Source organism: Octodon degus, unplaced genomic scaffold (genome assembly GCF_000260255.1).
Source record: "Octodon degus isolate 3935 unplaced genomic scaffold, OctDeg1.0 scaffold00011, whole genome shotgun sequence".
Lineage (NCBI taxonomy): Eukaryota > Metazoa > Chordata > Mammalia > Rodentia > Octodontidae > Octodon > Octodon degus.
This window is the reverse complement of record NW_004524587.1, coordinates 12391350-12402965: the sequence shown is the minus strand read 5'-3', so window position 1 is coordinate 12402965 and position 11616 is coordinate 12391350. Positions and strand designations below refer to the sequence as shown.

At 34.4% G+C, this 11616-nt stretch overlaps 1 protein-coding gene across 7 annotated transcripts in view; it reads left to right on the top strand.

The window, feature by feature from the left end:
• Nfat5 (nuclear factor of activated T cells 5) overlaps nt 1-11616 on the top strand; it is a 149435-nt gene that overhangs the window by 74861 nt on the left and 62958 nt on the right. For 2 of the 7 annotated variants that reach the window (XM_023709187.1, XM_023709186.1), the window contains 4 exons: nt 2556-2944; nt 3043-3114; nt 5690-5793; nt 9234-9426. In XM_023709187.1, coding sequence (XP_023564955.1) covers nt 2556-2944; nt 3043-3114; nt 5690-5793; nt 9234-9426 — 758 coding nt within the window. Of the gene's footprint in view, nt 1-2044; nt 2107-2555; nt 3115-5689; nt 5794-9233; nt 9427-11616 lie in introns of those variants that run through there. The other 5 variants (XM_023709190.1, XM_004625822.2, XM_023709188.1 and 2 more) reach the window with 3 other exon arrangements.

Here is an 11616-nt window from a genome sequence, read left to right as displayed (position 1 = left end):
GAACTCAGGCCCTTGTGCTTGCCGGGGAAGCGCTTATTCCACTGAGCCATCTCGCCGGCCCCATAAGTTGCTTTTGAATTTTTTATTTTTATTTTTATTTTTGGCGAAACTGGGGATTGAACTCAGGCCCTTGCACTTGCCAGGCAAGTGCTTACTCAACGGAGCTATCTCCCTGGTCCCACTTTTGAACTTTTACTGCTTTTCACATATACAGTCCTTCCATCTGCCTGTTTGCTTGCTTGTAACTTTTGGCGATCTTCCTGCCTCAGCATTCCAGTGCTGGATTACCACACCCAGCTTCCATCTGTCTTTGACAAGGATCCCTAAAATGTTCATATTTTGCACTCTCATACACATAATACTTAGATTTAAAAATGGATTAATGTGGGAAAGCTGCTTTATAGAAATAGAAGTTTACAGCATTAATATTGCATGCTTTGTGTGTTTTACTGCAGATATTGGGTGTTACCTACTTACATTTTTCTAAAAAAAAAATAGACTCATGCACACATAAAAAAACACTTAGTATTGTTTTTGCCAATAGTTGGAACAAATGGAAGAATATTATACTTTTCCTATTTTTTCTAAAGTAAGTTCTGTTGTAATTTTTCAAAAAGCAAGGAGAAACATATTTAAACCCAAAGTGGCTACAAATCAGCTCCTTAACTGTCACTGACATAGTGTCTAGATTTTGTAGTTTTTACAAATCTTTTAAAATATTTATTTTAAAAAATTGCATTAATGCATGAATCAAAATTGATAAATTTTTCTTAAAATTGGAATGCAGTTTAAAAGTGACTGAATTTTCTAATTTCAGCTACTGCATTTGGCAAGGATACAAACTGAAAAATGGAACTGGTATCATCTAATTCTGTTAGTTTCTTTAACTTGTAGTAGTTGCGAAAAATCTTTCAGTGTGGCATTGTGTAGCTCATATTCATGATGGCTAATATTAATACTGTGTTCCTAGCCTTCACAGGATTGAAAAATTCTGGGTGGTTGTTTTTTTTCAAATAGTTTAAATCTTTTTGATAGATGTTGTCAATAAAAAATACATTATTGGCATTTGGCTTTTGATGATTTAAACACTGACATTTGTTATATTTTGCTTATAATTGATATGAAGATGAAAATACATAAAAAATGGATATGAATAGTTGGAATTTCTGTAACAGTACATCACAACTTTAAATTATTGTACACATTAAAATGACTATGGCATAAATAGCTATAGATACAAATTAATTTTCAGATTTAAACACATCTTAGTTGTCTTGTCACATTATCTATTTTTTATTTCTGTGTGTACAGTTTAAACCTTTGCCTATCTTATGTGAGCTAAAATGTTATTTGTATAATTTTACCAATAGCAACTTCCAACCCACCCAAGTAATATTAGTATAACTCTGAGGTTATGCTTTTAAGAGCCAAAGCATTATCTTCAATGTGACTGTCAGTTGCCATCTGAAAAATCCTACTTACATCTTCCTTTTTGGTAGGCAGTATAAATATATGGCTTTATATTTTAAAATCTTTTTTAGAAATTACTTCTGATTCTCTTCAGAGATTTCTCATGCTGTTTTGCTATATGTCAACCATTTATTATTACATTAGGAAATTCCCTTCATAATGACAATTAAACAGGTCCTTTAAAAGAAGGATGAAATAGTGGAAACCATTTTCTGGGCATATAATCAAGTAATTTATAAGAGAATCTACCCAGTAACTAGTTCTTATCATACTTTTCATTCACTCTTAAAGGAAGGATTTGTTTATTTTAGAACTCATGATTCTGAACTGCCACTTTTAGCTTCTAGAGATTCTGTATGTCTGTTTATATTTCCTAGAACCCAGGATGTTCCAAATCAAACTCTTTCCACCTTTATTCTCCCATATGTTTTAGCCAGTTATAGTGATGATGGTACCAGTTCCATTTTCCCTCCAATTTAGTTGATTACATATTTTTCTATTTCTCATTTTATAATTGATATCTGGAATAATAAGCAGATCTTTTCTCATTTATTTTCTCATATTTTTATTCCAGGATTTGCCTCTGAAGCAGGGAGTGTCTGCATTAAAAATGACCTGTAGTTCTCTGCTTCATAGGTTAGAAACTTATTTTAATATTTTGTGGCTAAGCACAGTCCCACTTTTCAAATTCTATAATGAATTATTTAATTGGCATTGAATGTGGACCACAAGCATATATTTTATATTGGGGTTTTCTATATTACTTTAAATGATTAAATTTCAACAGAATGTCCAGCTGAGGCAATACAAACTTTATTCTTGCTTTACAGCTTAAAACATTAAATTAGATTTTAAAATTTTATTGATTATAACAGAAGAGTAATAATGCTATTTGGGCATTTAAAAAAATAATATTTCTTAGGGCTTAACATTGCTTGAAGCATTTATATTCTAAAACTTAACCAAATTCCAACTATCATTTTGGGGAAAAACAATCAGTTTACAAATCAGATTCTCAATGGGACTGCTAGCCAGTGTAGGTGAAAATATGGATAGTGTATTTACTCTTGGATTATACACTGCAGATGCTTCTTCAGCTCCCTCCTCTTCCTCCATGGGCGGTGCTTGCAGCTCCTTTACCACCTCTTCCAGCCCTACCATTTATTCTACCTCAGTCACCGACAGCAAGGCTATGCAAGTGGAGAGCTGCTCCTCAGCCGTGGGGGTAAGTAACAGAGGGGTAAGTGAAAAGCAGTTAACCAGTAACACAGTTCAGCAGCATCCATCAACCCCGAAGAGGCACACAGTTTTGTACATCTCACCACCACCTGAGGACTTGCTGGATAACAGTCGGATGTCCTGCCAGGATGAGGGGTGTGGATTGGAATCTGAGCAGAGCTGCAGTATGTGGATGGAGGATTCCCCCTCCAACTTCAGTAACATGAGCACCAGTTCCTACAATGATAACACTGAGGTACCTCGTAAATCACGAAAACGAAATCCAAAGCAGAGGCCGGGGGTCAAACGGCGAGATTGTGAAGAATCTAATATGGATATATTTGATGCCGACAGTGCCAAAGCACCTCACTATGTGCTTTCTCAGCTTACTACGGACAGCAAAGGCAACTCAAAAGCTGGAAATGGGTTGGTATTCACATTTTTTAAAGTTCTATCACCATTATACAAAACAAAACAAAAATCATTCCCAATTTTTCTTAATTGCTCAGCTAAAGTTTGCATATAAAGGAAAGGTGCTAATTTTATCATTGAAATAAATGATAATTTCAACTTAAAATTGTTAAGTTTTACTAGGAAAATAAAAACAAATGACAGTAGATTATAGGAATAGGTGTCCTGTTATGAGGATAGTTAGGTAAATAGGAAAAAATGTTTTGTTCTTGATTTTATGGCACTGGGGATTGAACCCTGGACTTTGTGTGTGCTAGGCAAGTATTCTATGCTGAGCTGCATCCCAAGGCCTTTGTAAATTTTATTTTGAAAAAGTTTCACAATGTTGCCTAGGCTAGCCTCAAACTTGTGATCTAAGTTTCCTGGTCTAGCCTTGAACTTGTGGTGCCTCAACCTTACTATAGTGAGCTGAAATTGTGGGCATATGTCAGCATGTCCAGCTGAAAATGATCTGTCTTGAAATAACTTTTAAATTTCAGATGGATTTTAAAATTTTTTACTCATAGAAATAGAATAGCAATGTAATGGCAGTAGGTAGACCAACTCAAAATATTCTTCAAAAACTAATTTGTATTCTGTTTAAAATTATATTTTTATATGATTCATTTTATTACATTTTTGGAAAGATTTAACATGTTTTCTCTTGATGAAAACAAGGAAATACTGTAGTTTGATTCTCATTTAGATTCATATGTCTTATTAACTTTTTTCCTTTGGTACATTGTACAATTCAGGGGTTTTTTTTGGTTGTTATTTTTTTCTTTTTAAATCACTACTCTTTCCATGGAGTTCTGGGTTACTTACTGTAACTTAATAGAAACATGGTATATGCTTAAGTTTTCATTCATCTCTACTGGTTCACACTACTCACCAAGTGTATTTCAGTAGCTATATTGTAAATATTCACTACTATAATGCACACTAGTGTGCTTATTTTAATTTTTAATTATTTCAGTATTTTACTTGTAATATTTAAATTGTTCTTCCTAGGTATTTTGGGGTTTTGTTTTGGTTTTTTGTTTTTTTGAGACAGGGTCTCACTGTGTAGTTCAGGCTGGCTTTGAACTCATTGTGTCACCCACACTGGCCTAAAATTTATGACAGTCCTCCTGCCTCAGCTTCCCAACTGCTGGGATTATAGGTGGGCACCACCAAGCCCAGCTGCTCTTGCTAGATTTTTTTAATAAGATTTTTTTCCCCTGCATATTCACTATAGTTTAATAAAATTTAACTTAATAGATTTTGAAAGTTACTCTTTTGGGGAGCCAGGGTGTGGTCTTTTATGTCCCAGAATCTGTTACAATTTTAGGTTACCACAAAATTGTTTTACTATTGATGAAATCATTTATCTCAGTAACATTAAAAATTCGGTTTAATATTATAGGTAATATTAATATATATGTTAAACTTTTCAAATAGTCACTCATTTTCAAAGTAATATTTGTCATTTAAAGAGGAAATAGTCTATGGTACTTTTTTTGGGTGGGGGAGATAGGATCTTTCTTGTTAAGTAGTTTAGGCTAGCTTGAACTCTTTGTATAGCCCAGGTTGGCCTGGAACTCGTGGGGATCTTTCTGCCTCAGCCTCCCAAATGCTGGGATTACAGGCATGTGCCACCACATCCAGCTGATTATACTACTTTCTTTTATACTTTTATTTAAAATTCCTTTGGAATTATATTAGTAAATAAATTCACATTTAAATGCTTCACAGTTTTACAAAGTCCAGATTAGATTTCCTAAAAGAGGGGGCTTGCCAGTTAGCTCAGTTGATTAAAGTACATGATTGGGCAAAGTCAGTCAGACACGGGAGATATGGTTTGATCCCCACCTCCACGTGCTGCACAAGCCCCACTCATAAGGCAGCCTGAGCCAGCCAAAAAAAAAAAATCCTTCCTAAAAGAAAACAAGGGAGGGGCCGGGGAGATGGCTCAGTGGAATAAGTGCCTCCCTCACAAGCGCAAGGGCCTGAGTTCAATCCCCGGTTCCACAAAAAAAAAAAAAAAGAAAACAAGGGATAAGCTGGTGTGCTCATGCACATGTGTAATCCTCAGTTTTTGGGAGGCTGAGGCAGGATTCCCTTAAATTCGAGGCCAGTCTGGGCTACATAACGAGTTCAAAGCCAGCTTGAAATACATTAGTGGAGCCTGGCTCAAAATATCAAGGGGTAGGGAGAGAAAAAAGCTAAAATGTTGTCATTCACTAGAGTCAGGAATTCCAGACCATAATATTTATAGGACTACTTCATAAAGATTGACAATCTGAACCATAATGAAACCGTATGTTACTTAGTAAATGCTACTAGTAGCATAGATCTAAAAGGTTTATGAATGTTGTAAAAGAACACATATATGTTTATTTGGTCTTCAGTAGAGAAAGTCTTTATGAAATTCTACTAAAATAGATTTCAAAGGTTCAAACTAAAAGCAAGTAAAATTCTGGCTTAGGGATAGTTAATACAGTGATTTGCAGTTGCTAATTGAAGAGATATCTTGACCTACATTTTTTCTGCTTCTGCTTTTGTATGATAGATATATCTTAGAAATGATTTGAGGTTACCCAGGGAAAGTATAATGACATTGGTTCATGGAGCAGAAACTCCATCAAGCAGCAGAAGAAGTGTCCAGCTTCTTAGGTAATGGAAAATTATTTGATGCTAGTATATGGAAATGATGAAGAAGTTTAAAATTTGAATTTATAAGATCTATATTGAAGAAAGAATGAAATTATATGTCAAATATATAGAAAACGGGCTTGAACAGTTTTTTCAGAGCATCTCATGCTAATAGACTATCTTATTCAATAATAAGAAAGATGGTAGAAACATGGCATTTTTACATGTTTTGAGTGTTAAGTTATATAGCCTTAGATCTGTTGTAGCTAAGGTATCATAATTTGCAAATTTTCAGAAGGCTCAGTGTTTGTTTTTTAAAAGTTACATTCAGCAGTTTATAGATCTTTACAGTAACAGTCTTGGTAACCTGTGGATGAAGAAAGAATCATTGTTTGTAACTCTAAAATTTTAGTTCATTGAGGGAAAAAAACATTTAAAAAGACAACTTAGCATTTAAATATTGCTAGCCATATCATTTTTATTTCCTTCAACTTAAATGCCCAGAGAATCAGTAGCTCCATGTCTTCTAGATATTTGTAGAAGATATTTCTAGAAGATAAGATGTCATGTGAAATCTATTTTAGGCATTCTGTAGTGAAAAATATTTTTGTGACATGACCAGAAGAAGTATTATCTAGCTCCAAATAATTAAAATATCATTTAAAGACTTTTGAACAGGCTATGCCACACCAGTGAATTTTCCATTTTAATTGTCATTTAGAAGTAAAATTCTAGCTTTGGGTGTAGTGCATTGGTAGAGTACTTACTTGCCTAGCATGCTCAAGGCTCTGAGTTTGATCCCCAGCTCTTAGCTGGGTACCAAAAAAAAAAAAAAAAAGTAAGATCCCAAAGAAGGGAACTGTTTTTCTCCTTAAACTTTTTTTTTTTTTTTTTTTTTTTTTTTTGGTGACACACAGGGATCATACTTCAGACCTTGTGGTTGTGAGGCGGGCACTTATACTGCTGAGCTGTCTCCCAGCCCTTTCTCCTTAAACCTGTACACTTGAGAAGTTTTCTAAGAATTAGTTAATGTTTTCACATGTCTATAGATCTAGATTTATGTTTTCCATTTTTATACTTAAACTTAGGTAATGTAGTTTTATGTACTTTAAAAATACTACTTAAATTGTTTAATTCCATGTATTATTCTTAAGTCTTAACATACATACTTTGTCAACTCACTCAACAGTCTTCATACCAAATAAAATATTTTATTTTACTGGGATAATAAAACTTACTTTATGTATTTACCCAGATTAAAATATTAGTTTGGTTAGCATAAGTGAGTAGAAAAACTGCATGTGGCCAGTTAACATACAATACAAATTTTATATTACAAATTAAACTTTATGTTATAAAGTTTATAGATATGAATTATAAATGTGTGAAAAATACAACAAATTAATCTGTCATCTTGTTACTCAACACAGCTGTTACTATTTTTTGTTACATTATCTTCTAATCTTTTTATGTGTATACATGAGGAATGTTTGTATACATTGTTTTCCATAAGTGAATTTTTTGCTTTGAAGTTCACCAGTAAAAAGGAGAGTAATGTTATAAAACTTCATGTATGTGGAGTTACACACTTCTGACCAGGTGTTTGAATCTGCTGAGAATGATAAAGAATAGGGTTTATTAAGCCCATTGTTTCATCTTCATTTTGGTAATTTTGTTTATAGAATTTATTTTTCCAAGATCTCTTAATTATATAGGTTATTTTTGACTTAATTATGTGAAACTTATATGAATGTCATTCCTTCTCTTAGCATGTGTTGTTTCTCATCTTCACATATAGTTGAAGCTTCATGTTTCCTCTGGTTTTGTCTTTCTGTGTGCTTGCCTTCATTAACAAATTTTCAGTGCCTTTTAGATGAAGTGTTCAATCTTTAGGCAACAAAAAGATGATTAAATACACACACTTTTCCTCTTGTCTAGTCCATCTTACTACATTTCTGTCAGTTCTATCTCCTTTCCTCCATTCTTCCGCACTTTTCTTAGTCAAGAGGTTCGACCCAGTCCTCATTTCTACTGAGGATACTCCCTGTTTTCCCTTCTTCTTAATGATTGAGGCAACTTGGTTCCACCTAAAGGGCTAAACATTAAAGTGAAATTTAAGGATATTTAGTTAACCCTTCTGTGTTTGATCATAATATTCTTTCTCAGACCTGTTTATGAAGATTTTGTCCACATTGTCTCATAATATCTGAATCTTCACTGTAAATCAAAAAGCCCTATAGGACCTGACTCATTTAAAATGTACATGGAAGGGCCGGTCAAATAGCTCAGCAGATTAAAGCACTTGCAACCAGGTGCAGGGGCCTGGGGTTTGATCCCTAGGCCTGCCATGCTGGCCCCGCCCCCAGTGCACACATCCCCCAGATGGCAATTGAGACTGGGCGTGGTGGCTCACACCTGTAATCCCAGCTCTTGGGAGGCTGTAAACAGGTGGATCGTTATGAGTCCCATCTAGTAGTGAGACTCTGAACACCCTGTAGACCCTTCCCTAAAATACAAAAAAAAAAAGTACATGGATAACTTCAAATCTAATTCATGTTACTCAAAGAAAAAAATATTTTCTAGTTAGCATCTATTTGCATTGCTTCCGTGATTTTAACAGTGTGTTGTCCTGATAACCACTACTAAGGATATTGTTTTTCCTTGCACATTCTGTCTAGCACATGCATTGTGAACAAATAAATATTAAAAGTACAATTAAAATTATTCTAATGCTCTAAAGCCAATGATAAAATTTTTAATTGAAAGCTTTAATCATTTAATCAAAATACAAATGCTCTAAAAAATCACTTGAGAAAGATTGTTTAGAGCAAAGTTCATTTCCCAGTAAAAACTGAATTACTTTTTAGAAATCATTTTCTCATTTTGCTTGAAAAAGAAATTCAAAAGAATATACTATAAATACCTTCTTTTAACCCTTTTGGGGGTGGCAGGTAGTACTGAGGATTAATCCAGGAGCCTGCTACATACTAGGTAAAAACTCCACTGAGCCACATCTCAGACTTTTTTTTTTTAGGGCGTGGGTGTGGGTGTGTGTCTGTGTGGGTGTGGGTGTGTCTGTGTGTGTGTGCATGCATAGTCATTGTATTTCATTTTGGTTCTTTTACTTTGCAAGTATGATTAGAAAATAATAGTTAACCTTTCATATTTATATAACACTGATACATAATTTTAAAATTGTATTTTGACTGATATATTAAAATTTACTGCACTCTTCTTCTTTCTGCTTATATATATTCTTTGTCTTGTCTTTCTTTTTACATTAGTAAATTTATTTAAGAATTTTAAAGATAACTTTGCTTATAGACTATTTCTTCCTTTAGGCTTTGTTTTGTCAGTTAGCTAGCAGTTAGTGGTATTGACTATTCTGTTTCTTTATCTTAGACAGCTTTTGTAGAAAACTGTTTTTGATATTTTCTTCATGTTGTTCTTTGATTTCTCAGAACATTAGACAACCAAAAAGGAACAGGAGTAAAGAAGAGTCCTATGTTATGTGGACAGTATCCTGTTAAAAGTGAAGGAAAGGAGCTGAAAATAGTTGTACAACCTGAGACCCAGCACCGAGCTCGGTACCTGACAGAGGGCAGCCGTGGCTCAGTAAAAGATAGAACTCAACAAGGCTTTCCTACAGTAAAGGTATTTTATTTAGTAAAATGTGAAAAAAATTTCTCCAGTTTTACTTATTATTTTGTTTTTAGTCTCAGTCAAAGCCACCAGAAACAGAAGAGTCAAACTGTTAGCTATATATTTATCATATATATGTATATATTTTTTAAATGAAAGTCTAATTGGACCAGAAGCCATGTATTATTTTGATACCACTTATGTTTTATTTTAAAGAAAGAAGAGATGTAAATATGTTCTAGGAAGTAAAATATCTGTAAATTATGAATTATTTTCTCCATGAGAATTATCCTAAACTAACTTGTTTGTTGTGTTATTTTGTTTTGTTCTGAAGCAGGGTTTCACTATGTAATTCAGGCTTGCGTTGAAGTCAGTATTCATCCCAGTCAGGCTTTAAACTAAGAGTGATGTTCCTGTTTCAGCCATTTGAGTGCTAGGGTTGAAGGGGTGTGTCATATCCAGCACCTCTTTTATTTGTGTTTTTGAGACAGGGTCTCATTATGTTGAGATATATATGATACATATATCCATCTCAACTTTGGGCTGGGAAGATAGCTCAGTAGAATAAGCACTTGCCTTGCACTGCAAGGTCCTGAGTTCAATCCCCGGTACTGCCAAAAAAAAAAAAAAAAAAGAAAGAAAGAAAGAAAAGAAATTTAAAGTGAATACAAAAAAATAGAGTAGAAATTTTTAAGGAGTTAAGAAATAAGATTTTTGAGATGGATAAAGTAATCAAAACTATTTGACTCAAAAAATGGCTTTATACGTAATTTAAGTATTTTCAGAACTTGGGACTAACGTGAAAGGAGGAGCATTAAGTTTTAGCACATGACATTATAAAGGATATTTCTTTCTTTCTTTCTTTCTTTCTTTCTTTCTTTCTTTCTTTCTTTCTTTCTTTCTTTCCCTTTTTTTTTGTGGTATTGGGGATTGAACTCAGGACCCTGCGCTTGCCAGGCAAGCGCTTATTCTATTGAGCTATCTCCCCAGGCCTTAAAGAATATTTCTCTTTGAAGATAAAATGAGAAAAGTGGTGTTGAAGATATTTAACAGGTACCTCTAATCCTTGCAAAATACTACATAGGGAGAAATGTTGGCTCATTACATGATCAAATCATAGTAGATACTGTTTGTATAAATATTTGGCAAATAGTGTTTTGAAGATTAAAGATGCACTGCCTTTCATTTTTATATTTGAATGAAGTTGGTTGCAACTTGGGATCTAGAAACTACCCATGGCCTTTTATAAGTTTAGTCAATAATGACATGTACATCAGCCTTACCCCAGTCTTAAAGCCACCACCTTAACCTATCCCCCACCATTCAGACCCAGGACAAGTAACAGAAAAGTGAGAAATTTAAGTTGCAATTTATGTAAATATCTACTCAGATTGTTTGATAATTTAGTCAGTATTTTCAATCTGTTTGCCTTAACTTTTAGTTAGACTTTGTCTAAGTGCTTTCTTAGTTACATGTATTTTAGATTAATTGTCTATATGATAGAGAATAAATCTATTAACCTTAAAAGTTTATTCATTCAACAAACACTAACATCCCTCTAGTGTCAGCAGTGGTTTAGATAGTGCTGACTGAGTGCTTTGCTTATTGCTCATTTGCATTATTATGATAATCATTTCACAGAGATTCCACTATCCTGAGACAGGAAAGGTGTAGGAGTTTTCTCTTTTTTTTGTATTTTAGGGAAGGGTGTTTAGGGTCTCACTACTAGATCAGACTCATAGTGATCCACCTGTTTACAGATTCCCAAGAGCTGGGATTACAGCCACACGCCACCACGCCCAGTTTTGTAGGAGTTTTCTGAAGCGCTGAGGAATACTCTGTTAACTTTGTTACAATCTGCATTCTGCATCACCAGCTTCAATATTTGCTACACAAGGGTCCTGGGAGATAGTTCAGTAGAATAAGCGCTTGCCTTGTAAGCAGCAGGGTCCTGAGTTCAGTCCCCGGTTCCACAAAAAAAAAAATTTGCTACACATATCAGTAATTAAAGGTGGAAACAGGGCTGGAGAGATGGCTCAGTGGTCTAAAGCACCTACTTGGAACAAGCTTGGCAAAGCACAGGGACTGCGGTTCAATCCTCCAGCACCGCATGCCAGCCAGCCGCGCCCCCTGGTGGGCTGAGCTGGCCACACACACACACACACACACACACATACACACATACAATAAATGTTAAAATAA